Source organism: Apteryx rowi, unplaced genomic scaffold (assembly GCF_003343035.1).
Source record: "Apteryx rowi isolate R43461 unplaced genomic scaffold, aptRow1 scaffold_1375, whole genome shotgun sequence".
Taxonomy (NCBI): Eukaryota; Metazoa; Chordata; class Aves; order Apterygiformes; family Apterygidae; genus Apteryx; species Apteryx rowi.
Window position 1 is genome coordinate 19,596 of NW_020447614.1, and position 13,569 is coordinate 33,164.

The 13,569-nt window shown below is 56.6% G+C and overlaps 1 protein-coding gene across 1 annotated transcript; it reads left to right on the forward strand.

The window, feature by feature from the left end:
• Nucleotides 1–1,998: 1,998 nt before the first annotated feature.
• On the forward strand, nt 1,999–11,656 carry LSM12 (LSM12 homolog; the record flags this gene model as incomplete). Its single annotated transcript, XM_026057242.1, has 4 exons — nt 1,999–2,145; nt 10,145–10,254; nt 11,074–11,200; nt 11,373–11,656. Coding segments are annotated over 4 exons (477 nt in total), but the record flags the coding sequence as incomplete, so codon positions are not given.
• Nucleotides 11,657–13,569: the final 1,913 nt, after the last annotated feature.

Consider the following 13,569-nt stretch of genomic DNA (forward strand, 5'->3'; position numbering starts at 1 on the left):
GGGGGTTATAGGGGCCCTGTGGGGAGAACGGAGGTGGGTGAGGGGAGCCCGGGGGTGGGGGGACATCTTCAGGAGTTGGAAAGGGGCAGCCTTGGGGGGGCTGAAAGGAGGCAGGGCGAGCTAGGGAATGGCTTCCAGGGGAAAGGAAGAGCGCTGGAGAGGGGAGCCCGATAGGGAGGAGATGAGCTCTAGGACTTGGGGGGTCTTGAAGGGAGAATTGCAGCTGAAATGGGGCTGCCTCGGGGGGAGGCTGAAGTTGCCTGGGCTTGGCAAGGAAGCGAAGGCTGCTCCTCGCAGCATGTGCAGGCGGGTGGCTGTGGGGTTGCTGGGGGTGGAGGCCTAAGAAATGCCATGTGGCTGGGGGAGGGAAGGGGACATGGGGCCTGGGATTGCATGGAGGGAAGCAGTGCTAGGGGATTTAAAATATATATACACATGCACAAGCATGTACTTTTCTTTCTAACCTGTGAATACGGTGAGGGCAAAGGCTGTTATGAAACGGCAGAGGAGCTGCAGAGAGTTCGTGAAGGCGGATGCTCAGCCCAGGGAGTGGTGTTGGAAGGGGGCTGGAGCAGTGCTTGGGGTGGTTTGTTGGCTCCAGGCTGGTTCGGGAGGGAAGCAGTGAGTTATGGAGGGGGTGAGAGAGAGGTTTGCATCTGGAGGCTGCAGCTAAGAGCAATACTGAAAGACAACAGGAAACACCCTGGTGGGTGTTTGGGACAGCGCTACAATTCTGGAGGGGCGCTCGGGAATAGGGACGTGAGCAGTGAAAGAACTGTAATTCATCCTGGGACGTGGTTATACGGTTCATACGGGGGAAGCTCCCCGAGCCTGGGTGCTGTAGGAAAGTCTTGAAAGATGTCCCACAGGTTGGCCCAGTGGATCAGGCTGACGGTCTGCCCAAGGCACGAGGTAGTAGTCTGAGAGTTCCCATTCAGGCTCTGCTGTAAGTCTGGATCTTTCTTCAAAAGTTGGGATGCTCCATCTTATCCTTCCAAAGAAAGCGACTGACTTGCGCAGAGTTCCCTGGGCATCCCGAGTTTTCCCTTCTTTACTGAAGGGTTTGCTAGTGAGGTCTTCACCTGAGCAGCTGCTCAGACTGGCTCAAGAGAGATGGGAAAGAGGAAAACTGATCTCTGTGAGCGTCTCTTCCTAGGAGGAGACACTGTTGATGTGGAAGAGGCTCTTTGTGCCGAGAAGCCCACAGTGGCTGTGCTGCGTTCCCTGCTCGTTCCAGCAGATGAAAGAGCGGAGGGCTAACTATGCAGCCTCCGCGGGAACAGATTGCGCAGGAATTAATGTCAGTTCTATAAAGGTTTTTCTGGGGGTGGTGCACTGTTGTCTAATTTACGCTTTCCAGTCATGCTAGCAATACCAACCATAACAAACCTTTGCCTGCGTTTGAGGTACTATCTGGGAGGTGAGCGAGGGCGAGAAGGCCTTTTCCACGGACCTGTAGAGGAACATATGTTACATCTGTACTAGGGGACTGTTCTCTGTGGAGGCTCTTGGTTTAGCTTTTATTTACATAAGGAAACAGTTATGGGCATGAAACATGTAAATTTAAGGCACAACAGTTGTTCTGGTCAGCTTCCCTGTGTGGACAAGCTTTCGCTGCCTGATGCTTGTGTGAAGAGCGAAGCAGTCTGTGCTGCAGCTGAAACCGTGGCAGCAGGATCTCTGCACCTCCTTGACTAGCCTGGGCTAAGCTGCTGCTTCTGAAAAGACCACGCAGCATCCTAGGTCACGTATGTTGTGGTTACGGCAGCTATTGGCTGAAAGTTCTTGTCTACTCCAGTCAGGAAAACCAAGTCAGCATCAAATGAGTCAAAGAGGAGATTGGTGGTGTTGTCTGGGTTTTGACCATGTGCTTGGCTGAGTAGGCACTGGGATAGTGGAAGAACTCACTTGCTGAAAAATCAAATGTTCTCCTGACTTGCTTCTGGATAGCTCTCTGTGGTCAGGCATGTCTCTGTCTAGATTTGTTTTCCTTAATGTTTTTTTCCTCCAGAATGCCCCTCTTCCAGTGGAAAGCCTAATCACGCAGATATCCTGCTTGTAAACTTACAGTATGTTTCAGAAGTGGAAATAATTAATGACCGCACGGAAACCCCTCCTCCTTTAGCTTCACTCAATGTTAGCAAGGTAAGAACTTACCCTTCGTGGGTTTGGAGATGCTTGCTCCTGGGGAAAAGGGATTTGTGTGATGAAGTTAATGCTGCTCCTCTTCCTGGGGATGCATTAGCTTCTAAACTTTAAATCACTTGCTTCAGCGATGACTTTACGTGGCCCTGCTGGGGGGAAGGTCGGATTAAGATCTCGTCAGCGTATTGAGTCTCTGTGACCTGTATGCTGGAGGTCGCTTAGCGTGCGCTGGAGTTTCTGCAGTAAGGCTGCAGAATCCCTCTGTGCTTAGGGATTGTTCAGCGCCAAAGCTGAGGTCCTAGGCGAGAGAGAGGAACCTTCATGGTGACATGTACGTGACTGGACTCCAGCATCTCGCTGTGCCAAGGGAAGTCCAGGCCTTTGGGGAGTTTGCTGACCAGGTTCTTGCTGAAGTGCGCTGCGAGGCGCATTGGGGTGAGCGGGGCCAGATGAGCAGTGTCGTTGGCTTCTTTTCCTCTGAGAGTCACTGAGAGATGGATTCTTTGCTAGTCTGTGGCATCCTGCGTGAGCTGTTGAATGGTGAGAGTCAATGGGCTGGATGCTCTGCTCGGTTGGGCAGTAGTTGGGGAATTGGACCTGTTGCTGTCATTTGTGCATCAGTTTTGTGCGCGAAGTCTCCTTTTGTCTATATTTATACTATGGTGCTGGCTCCAGCATCGTTTGGAGTTTCCAACGTGGTCCTGCTGTGTAGATTTAAGCGCCTGGGTGATGCCGCGTTCTCCCTTTAAAGCACTGAAGGTTTCGGTTTGGGAGCACAGGGCGAATGGCTTTGCCCTGCACTGTGGCTTGTGCCCTCTTTGGAGGCTGTTGCACTGCGCACTGGCTTCTCCTAGCAGGAGTAAATGTGGATGGATCTCTGTGCTGGCAAGTGGATGCAAGCTGCAGCTTTAAACACTGACTGTGGCCAAGGATTTCTGCTTTGGGACCTCTGGGATGCTGTTAGTAATGTTGAGGCCGCACAGCCCCTTTTCACTTGGAAAAAATCCAGTGGTCTTGGTCCTCCCAGCTCCCACTGAAGCCCCAAAGCTTTTGGCAGAGCGACGTGGAAGTTTGCTGGCTGGAGAGAGGGAAGGTCGGCACGTTGTGCTCCCCTGCTCTGATGGGATGCTGAAGCCTTTGCATAAAAATGCAACAGGTTCTTCCTGTGACAGCAAATGATCCAAATTCTCCAATCAAAACTTTGGATATCGCCAAAGCTGTCACACTGCTCGTTACCTTGTGAGACTTCCCACCTCTTAACCTGTCGCGCGCAGGTCCTCCCAGGTGGTCTCTCCCGAGACCCTAGGTTAAGAGCATGCTAGGGAACTTCATGTGCTGTCGTGAGCACTAATGCTAGAAGAGGCTGCAGGTAGGTTAATGCTTTGGGGGTGACCCCTCTCCCTGTGCCCCCTACCCACATGGACGTTATTCCTTTTCCAAAACTGAATCATTTTTGATATAGTCTGATTGCAGGAGAGTGGACAGGAGCTGTAAAACACACACAATTAGTTTTACTTTTGAGGATTTGCCTTTTATGCTGTATAAAAGAGGATACTTTCTGATTCCCGGTGGTAGTGTCAAAGAAAGGGAAGTGAACCCAAACTCTGGATGCTTGTGGAAATGCTCTTGTGAAGCGGCTGGGGAAGGTCAGCGTGAGGAGCTCCAGCCCTCCTGCCCCAGAGAGGGGTCTTGTGGGTCGGGAGAGCCCCAGCCTGCTGCCTCGAGGCCACGTGCCTCTTCGGGTTGGTGTTTGGGAGAGAATGCAGTACTGGGGGGATGTGGTCAAACTGGAGCCTTGAGGAGCTCTGGGAAAGCCACGTGTTGGGTCTGGTTATGGGATTTTTTTCCCAGTTTGTATCTCCATGTGGAAACCTCCTTTCGTTGTAGGTAGTTTCAGGTAGGTTGTGGCTGCGGGTTGGTTTTATGCTCTCCCGTGTCCAAGGCTGGCTGGTATTTGCGGTAACGAGTTCCTCGGGAAACATCCAGCCTGCAATGCCGCGGCCGCCCGCTGTCGGGGAGCAGTGTGCTGCTTGGGTGGCGCAGGCTGGATTCCCGCTGGCCTTGGCTGAGCGGCCTGCAACTCCTGCAAGCTTCCTTCTCCCTGGATTATCATGTTGACAGAGGTTTCAAATGACAATTGCTGTAAAGATGCAACTGTTCCTTGTAATTGCATCAAGCGATATCGCTGAGAGTGCAGCTGGGAGGTGGACAGGCCTGCTGTGGGGAAAATGCTTTGCGTGACACTGGCTTCAGATACTTCAGTTTTTCTGGCATCAAAGTAATTGCAGTGGATTTGGTGCGGGAAAAACAAACCGAATCTTGTATTTAGGCGGTGTCAAGTGGATGGAAGCCTGTGTGCAGCCCCCCATGTAGCCGTGTCCCCGTCTGTCCTGTGGCAGTCACGTTGTTCTGCGTTGCACTGACCCACGTCTCCTCTTCCATAAACGTGCAGGCGAGCTGGGGTCTGCCGGTGCCTTGGGACTGGAATACAGATAAATTGGTCCTGGTGGTAATGGAGGAAGGAGCTCTTGCCACATGGGAACGCGCTTGTGATGCTCTGAGACAAACCCTTGTCTTGCTGCTCCGAGAGACCTTGGAGAGCAAGCAGAGCCCTGAGGAGACAGTGGAGCTCTTGAAGCTCTGCTAGCAGATCCCGGATAGAAAGCAAATGCCAGGACTAGAAAATTTCCTGGGTTTGGAAGATGATCTGGCCCATCTGAGTGGGTGATAGACCTGCTGGGTGGAAAAGGGGTAAAGGGAATGAGCTTGCAGGCTGGCTGCAGTGGAAGGGGTGGGGAGGGGGAAAGCGGGCTGCGTGTCGGCTGCAGGTAGCTGTTGAAGGCAGCTTCGGGAGAGCCATCCTGAATGCAGAACAGCCGACAGCGCTCCGGAGAGGGCGGCTGGGAAGCCAGCGGCGCTGAGGGAGCTCGCAGGGAGGAAGGAGGCGGCTTCAGTGAAGACGAAGAGTGAAAATCAAGGGGGAACCACTTTGAATCGCTAGCAAATAGCCAGGGTGCGGGAGGGCGACGGCTGGGGAGAGAGCCTTGTGCTTAAGCTGCTGCAGCAAAAGGCTGCTGTGCGATCGCTGACCCCATGACAGCTGCAGGGTGGCTGGAGGAGTAGGAAAGGGGATTGCGAAGAATCGGAATAGGAAGATAATGAAGGTGTGACTAAGGGTTGGCAGCAGTTCAGTCGAGATACAGCTGAACTCAAAGCTTCCTGCTGCCGGTGATGGGCACACGAGGGAGATGTTATTGAAAAGGCCCTGAACTGCTGAGGATTCGGTAAAATCTGCAGCTGTGGGAGCAAAGGAGAGGAGCTGGAGGGAGAGGAGAGCTGTGAAACAAAGAATGTGTCGCCTGGGCTGCAAACGTCACACTCTGACTCGCTTAGTAGTAAATTTTACTGTTGCGCTTGAGCCTGGGCGGGCATCCCAGATGGGACACGGAGGGCCCAGAGAACAGGGTGGGTGAGTCACGTATGGGGTAGCGGTGTTGGAAGGGGGCTGGGAGCCAGGGGGAGGAAGGGGGTGTCTTTCCTTGAGCTGTGGTTAGGAGAGCCTCAAAATGGTTGTCTTCCCTGGGCGGTGGGGATAAAATCTCTCTCTTCGGCCGCACCGCTTTGGCGAGTGTTGCAGGCGCGAGGGGGCCGGGCAGTGCGTCCTGCCAGGGTAGGAGGCACCTGTGTCGGCTCCGTGTGAGCTGCCAGCCAAGACCTGAGAGGTTATCTCCAGCGCTGCAGGGGCCATGCCCTGTGGGGCCTGAGCTGGGACATCTGGGGGGCCGCCAGCCCGTTGAGCAGGGCTGGCACCAGCTGCGGGAGCTTGGCACGGTGCTCCGGAGTCTGCCCGAGGAGCCATCCGCGACTGCGACACGAGCGAGTGGCACGGCGAGCTCAGCTGCCTGGTTTCGGCGGGACCTCCATAACTCGCCAGCCACCCTGGGCCATGCTGGGGCACACCGTGTGCTTTCCCCGAGTAGCCTGGCCTCGGGCCTCCTCGCCGGGCCGCCGTGCTGCTGGTGCTGGAGGTGGGCAGGAGGCCGTCCTGGCGGCAGGGGGATATGGCAGGACGCGCGTTGGGCCTCGCTGCCTCTCTTCTCTTTGCGCATATTTTGTATCATTCATACGGATGTGAATAGGGAAGTGACTCATTCATTCATGGAATTGTTGCACAAGGTGCATATCTGAATCCGCTTAATAGCCCTAGCGCGTTCAGATGCTCACTGGAGATGGGGGGTGTGAAACCACACAGTGCAGCGGAGGGAGCAGCACGCAGTGGGAACAAGGCAGCTATTTTGAACGCTTGAATCGGAGAGGCTGGAAGTTTAGAGAATCGGCACGTCCAATTCATTTCTTGTCCGTGGCTAGCTGCGATGAGCAGGGAGAGCGCGTCCTATTGCGCCCCCGTGTTTCCCCTGTAAGGACCCTTCAGGTTGGGATCTTGGCGCGTGGTTAAGAGACTAGCCAAGGTTGAAGCGTGAGCACTAGAAGTGTACTTGATGGCTGTCCTCAAGAGGACTACAGCCCTGCCAGGCGGCGAGGAAAAGCCTGAACCGTTGTAGTCATCTGTCGTATTCCCCCGTTCTGACGAGACGGGGTTTTGCTGGGTGCTGTTAATCCTGGGGTCTAAGGGTGCTAAATGAAGCAGTGGCGAGATGCTGCCCTCGGTGGCTTGCTGTTGTGCGTGGCAGTGCACGTGAAGGGCTCCTTCTCTTCTGAGCTTCTCTGGGATTTCCTTGCGGATGCTGGTTGTTACCTGCCTTCCTCACAGGGCTCTCCCCAAAGCTAGACTCGTCTGTCTCGGCACGTGCTTCTCCTGGGACCTGGCACTTGAGCAGCCGAGTAGGCAGGGGAAGGACGAGCTGATGTGGCCGTTGCTCTGAGCTAGATGAGCATCCTGAGGCCTGGCAAAGCGTAGCCTTAGAAATGGGCAAAGCAAATCTAGACTTCAAATGTGTGCTGCGAAGGGCTCAACTGCAAGGAAAGTGCTGCTTGGTGGGAAGATCTTTGGAGGAGCCCTTTGCAGGAATGGGGGGGAGCTGAAGAGGTTTGCTCTGCTCAGTGCCGTAGGTCCAACCCATCCACATCACAAGAGAAATAGTGTTTTGGTGAAGGCGACGGAGCCAGCTGAGAACCAGGTCCATCAGCTTCTGTGGTGAGTCTCCCTGCCAGCCTCGGGGAAGAGCCCCAGCCAGAGGAAGTGTTCGTGAAGCCCTGGAGAAGGCTGGCGCTTGCTTGGATGACTCAGATGCAGGAAAGTTACTGGGGAACGTTGCGCCGAGTCTTATAAACCAGCTTTGAAGTCGGGCTGGCAGTCCAGGAGAGAGCGATCTCTGCGCAGGCCTGGGGCAGGCTGCTTCAGGGCCTGTTCATGTCGCTGCCTGGGCCGGAGCGGAGGCTAGCGAACAAGGAAAGGATCCTTTCTTCACCCTCCCGTCCCTCTGTTAAGGCTTCCTAGTTGTTCGCCAAGAGGTTCAGGAGCAAGGAGAAGCAAGCAGAACGGTGCTGCAGCGAGCCCTGCTCATCTGAGCATGGAAAGCAGACACAACAGGCTATTTCTGCCTAGGGTTTGCTTTTTCAGGAGATGGGCTGGGTGGGAGGGGGAAATCTGTCACGTATTAGCATTGTTTGCTACAGAAAGTGCCCCTGCTCAGTGGGAGCTTGGGCTTTTCATGCTGAAAGAGGGCCTTTAGAAAGTGTTTCTTTGCTGCTGTGGGAAGTGCACCGTCATTAACTACCAGGGGGTTTTGATTGAAAAACTCGCTCGGTCACTGGGCGAGGGGGAGAGACTGCTCCTCGGGAAGGCGCCTGCTGTCGTGCGTTACCGTGTGAAGCCGTCCCTCGTGCAGCACGGGAAAGTTGGGTCTCGCTTCGCCCCTCAGGTCAGGAGCGGCTCTCTGCTCGCGGCTGTCCCAGACCGTGCCGCTACTGCAGGTCTCCTCCTCCGTGTCTTAGGCTGCGACGTGTTTGCCCTTTCACTCATCAGGGCCTCTGCTGTCGTCCCGGGTTCTTAGCGGAGCTGGGCCGGTTGAAGGGAAGTGCTTGACCTCAGTGCCACCGTCCTCATCTCCTGCCCGGGCTTTTGAGGGAGCAGTGCTTTTATCGGTGCGGTTGTCTTTGTGAGGGATTCGGGAAACGGGTGACCAGGCAGTTCTGAAGTCTGTCCCCCTCCCCGCACCTCCGGTTCGAGCGGCTTTTGAGTGCCATCCCGCTTTGCAGGGATCGCCTCGATGAAAGAGCGGCTCGTTTAGAGGTCCTGTGTGGCACAGCCCGGCGTATCGTGCCAGCGGAAAGCCACGTGAGAGCGGCGCTCGCTTGGGAGCGAGGCGGTTTGCCCGGCTGGGGGAGGGCACGGGAGGCAGTCGAAGGGACCGGGGGGAGTTCAGGTGGGCACCACGTAGCCCCGGGCAGGAGGCGAGCGTCCGAGGCTCAGCATGTCTGCGTTACCACCCGCACTTGTTCCTGAGCAGAGCTAGGCGGGAAAAAAGCTATGGGTTTTTTTTTTTTTTGGGTGTGCATTTTGGAGCGCTTGCAAGTGTGAGGCCTTTCCTACGGAGGAGGGCTGGCTGGCGTGGGAGGCGATGCTAATGTGGCTCTTCCACTGCAGCAGCTCTCGCGGGGGAAAAACGGCTTGTCCGGCGGGTCGCTCGCGAGGATGCCGCTGCCTGCGCGTCTCCTGCCTCGGAGCAGTCGCAGCTATGCTGTGGCTGTGGATTTTACTGCAGGGGATGAGCGAGGGGTGGAGTTTTCCCTCTCTATTCTGGGATGATGGGAGCGCTGGATTAAGCTTCCCCACATGCGGACGTTGTGCGCTGCCAGAGTGACTCTTTTGTTGTTGTTCCCAAATAACTGCCTTGCTTTTTTTGGAATAGAATAACCGTTCTGGGATAAAGTTGCTCATATTCCAGCGCGGTCTATGTGGAGGCTTTTACACCATATTAGCCCTAACGTAATGGTTATTCTGGACTCATCTTGCCCGTCTGCGTCCCCGGTTGTCAAGTGCTGAATAAACAGCAAGCAGTGGAAGGTGGTTTGGACCTAAAGTGCAACAACGTGTTCGGAAAGGGCAGAGGGAAATCTGGCGTTTGTGTATTTGGCCCCAGCAGCTGATCTTCCCTCGGGGGGTTTTGCCTGAACAGGGCAATGCAGAAAGACGGTACCCTCTCAGCACGCCCCATCCCTGAAAAGGCTGGTCACAATGTCCAGGGGACACAAACAGTGGTGAAGATGACTTGAAACAGGTTAAACCATGAGCTGAAGTTGCCCTGAAATCTAACTTGTGATCCAAACGGTGAACAGCAGAGCTGTATTTTAGTCTATGAGAGACTTAACGTTAAATGTTGCTTGCCACGGACCTGTGCAAAGGCGAGGACCGAACGTGAGGCTGGGCTCCCTGCACGGGGACCGCTCTGCTCCTGTCCCGCTGGCTTGAATCCAGTGCTGGTGAGTGGCCTGTCCGCAGTGCCAGCCCGCGTCACTCACATGGGGGACACGAGCCTGTGGGGGTGGCTGGGAGCAGCGCAGGGAGCAGGTCCTCTGCCCGTGCAGCACCTCAGTGCAGTGGGACCGGAAGGGATTTGGTGGCCCGACAGAGACCCGCTCTGAGGAGCAGGGATGGCTGCACTGGGAAGGAGGAGAAACTTCTCTCAGCTCTTAGGGGAAGACCTTGCAGGTGCTGTTGGTGAGTTTTGTGTGGACTTGTTTGGACCCGGCATAGGTCAGAGCTCCAGGCAACAGCACGGTTGCTCGCCCCGCATGTCTGCAAGGCTTTTTGCTGGAGGCCAACTTTTGGTCACTCGAATAATGCTGTGTGTAAGCTGAAGTGCGCTGCTGACCGATTCTGTGCCTGGTCTCCTCTTACCCCTGTGGTTTTGCTTGTGAGCTGCCCCGCTCCTGAGAACAGGCCAGCAGCTCTCAGTCCTGCTCGTGGCACCGTGTCTGTCTGTCCGCACTCGGATCACGCTCAGCGGAGCTCCGTGTCTCTTTGTCTCCCCTCCAGCTTGCCAACAAAGCACGGACGGAGAAGGAAGAGAAGCTGAGCCAGGCATATGCAATTAGTGCTGGTGTCTCTCTGGAAGGACAGCAGCTCTTCCAGACTATACATAAGACGTAAGTCCTCCTGCAGATGCAATCAGTGGCTTCTGCTCTCTGCCTTGGCCCTGGTGACCTGCAGTGTTTTGGGCCACTCACCCCCCTCCATCACTTCCTTGGGATAACTTGGGAGCTAGAGAGCTCTCTTGAGGCAGGAGCTCCCCGTAAGTGTCTCTGACTGGTCTCGCTGGTACTCCAGGCTCCTTGTTCCTGCTGGAGTTGCCTGCTGTTACCCTCTCCCCTACCCTGCTGTCCCGTACTGGCACCTGCTCTGATCCTGCCCCAGACGCTTCCCTTTTGGCTCTTTCTTGCCTGGGATAAAGCTGCTCATGTGCCTGTAGCTGGGCTAGAAGGAGCCTGGCGGGGGGGTCGCATTGCCTGGCACCCCTGGGCTGCAGCGTAACACTGCAAACGCCGCCTTAATCGTACCCCCGGGCAGCGCTGGCCTGAGCCACGCGGCCTGGTGACGCGCTGGGCAGGTCAAGGCACGGTGTGGGACGGAGGGCGGTTTCCTCGCTGCTCCCTGCCCTCCCTTGGCACGCGCTGCACGCCCGCCCGTCCCGGCAGGCTCGTGCCTCTCGCTGGCAGAGTGGGATGTGCCCGAGAGGCGCCGGGCAGTTTTCACGGCTGCAGCGATAGCTGTGCCAACAAGACACGGGCAGCGCGGCCTTGCTCCGGCTGGGTGGCCTGGGACAGGCGGCGGGACGTGGGGCGAGAGCGGGAGCGGTGCAGTTGCTCGGCGGTGGCCTGGGTGGCAGTTCTGCAGCGCCGCAGCCGGGGGAGGTCTGCTCTTTTGCCGGGAAGATGCTGATCCTATTCCCTCCTGCCTCCCCGCAGCATTAAAGACTGTAAATGGCAGGAGAAGAACATAGTTGTGATGGAAGAAGTTGTTATTGCCCCTCCATATCAAGTGGAAAACTGTAAAGGCAAAGAGGGAAGTGCGCTGAGTCACGTACGCAAAATAGTAAGTACGGCGAGGGGGTCCAGGTCCGCGCCGGGGGTGGGAGGCGCACGGCACTGTCCGGAGGGGCGCGTGGCGCGGCGAGGTGGCTTGGCTGGGCCGTGGCGCCCCTGCCCGCTTCGCGCCCTGCCTCGCTGAGCCCTCTTTCTGTCCCTCCCGCCCTCCCGCTTCGTAGGTCGAGAAACATTTTAGAGATGTGGAAAGCCAAAAGGTAATGCAACGTTCACAAGCACAGCAAACACAGAAGGAAACCTCCCTGTCATCCTGAGTCCCACCCTCGGAGCGCCGGGGACTCTGCCACCACCCAGCAGGAGACGTCGACTTCTTCAGCAGAGGCCGGGGCGGGAGGGCAGGGGTTCAGTTTTATTTCCTTTCGGGCTCGTTAATGGGGAGCTCGCCGATTCCAAACCTTAGACTTTAAAACAAACGAGAAAAGAGAATAATTTAAAAGCTCATGCATTACTTGACTAACAGACTTTCTTTTGTCCGCCATGTTTTCTTTCCTACAAGCCAGTCAGACTTTGTTAGTTTTATTTTTTGACGTTTCTTTCCTTTCCTCTTCCCCTGCCAAGAACCCCCCCCCCTTTACTTTTCTAAAGGGGGGTTGTCACCCCATCCCACCCTGCGTCCTCCCTCTCTGCCCGTCTGTAACATAGGAGAATCTCTCCCTCGCCCGTCCCTATCCCCGGAAAACCCCTCTAAAAATAAAAGTAACAAGCTGACTGAGGTAACTGAATCGGGACCTTTGTGACCAGCGTGGTCTCGTTTTAATTTTGTTTGCACAGGGCAAGGCTTGAATTAGTCTTATTTTTCTTATCTTTAAATATATATATGAATATATATTAAAATGTTCTTTAAATATTTTCTGCTTCTAGCAGTTCTCTTGACCAGGATCATGGCAAAAAAACCCGACCCCGACCCAAATCAACCCTCCGATCCTATCAGCCCTCGAGTCCGAGGGTTTTTTTTCCCCCTCCCCGGGACTCTGTGGAGAGCTGGAGTGGGTTTTGCAGCGCAGGATTTTTTTTGCGAGGGGGGTGGCGGGCCGGGGCCTGCCGTGCGCCGCCCCCCCGCGCGTCCCCCTGCCCTCGGCAGGGCCCGACCCGGAGCCGCCTCCTTCGGTGGTGGCGTGAGGCCGGTGGGACGCGGCTCGCGGGAGCCCAAGTGCCTTTGCAGAGCGCCCCGGGGGGCTCGGAGCCGCTTCGCTAGCGAGCGCCCGCGCGGGGCTTCGCCGCCGCTGCCCCGTCCGCGGCGCCCGGCGTCAGGCGGTGCCGCCCGCTGCCCTGGCCGCAACCCCCCTCGGGGGAGGCCGGGGTAGGGCACGAGCTGCGTGAGGGCCTGTTATTTCCCCTTTGCTTTGGTTTTTTCTTTTCTTTTCTTTTTTTTCCTTTTTTTTTTTTTGCCATGATCCTCCCCCCTCCCTTACCTTTTTTGTTTTGTTTTTTAAAATAAATGGATCAAAATCAAATAATTCAAGCCCTGCCTTTAGAAGAAAAAAATAAAAAGGAAAATTTTTTAGTATTGTTTAGCAAAACAATAAAACCCGAAATTTTTTTAACCATCACCCGTGTCTGGAGCTGTGGGTTTGTGGGGCAGGTTGGGGGGGGCCGGGGGGGTTTTCTGGCCCGTGCACGGAGCTGCTGTGGGCCTTGACCTCGGTGCGGCTCCCGGTGCCTGGAGGGGCTGGCGGAGGGACCAGCTCCGCGCTGTGATATGGGGGAGATTTAATGGCCCTGGGGCTTGGAGGGGTTCGATCCTGCCTCGCCTCGTGCGGCTCTGGCTGGGAGCGGGGCTAAATCCAGTGTGGGGGCTCTGGGCAAGCGCGGCAGCCCCCCTTGCAGCCCAGCACCCGCATGGTCTCAGCACCGAGGAGTCCCCCAAATCCCGCTCAGCCTCGGGACCGTCGTTTATCCGTGAGCCGGGGGGGCGGCGGGCGCTTGGCACCGGCCCCGCGTGCCCGTTGACCGAAACCTGAGCGCCTCGGGCCGGGCCATGAATTATAAAGCCGCCRCGGCGCTCGGGTTTCCCCGGGGCGCTGGGACCCGCGGTGTCCCCACGGCACGGGGCTGGGGGCGACCTCCTTCGCCCGCCCTTTCCCTGGCTCGTCCCCGCCCTGGGTGCGGCTGGCTCCGGGGGGGGGGAGCAGCAGCCGAGGGGGGCACCCGCTTCCCTGGGGAGCCCTCGTCCGGCACCCTGGCCCTGCCGACGGGTGCTCGGCTCCCCTTAACTCTGCCCGGGGCGGGCGGATGCTGCGGCCGGGGTTAAAGCCCCAACTGGGCTCGGGGGGTGTTGGGGCACGTGTGGGGGTACCAGGACACACGCGTGGGTATGGGGACACGTGTGGGGACCGACAGTGTGGGGTGCTGGGACAC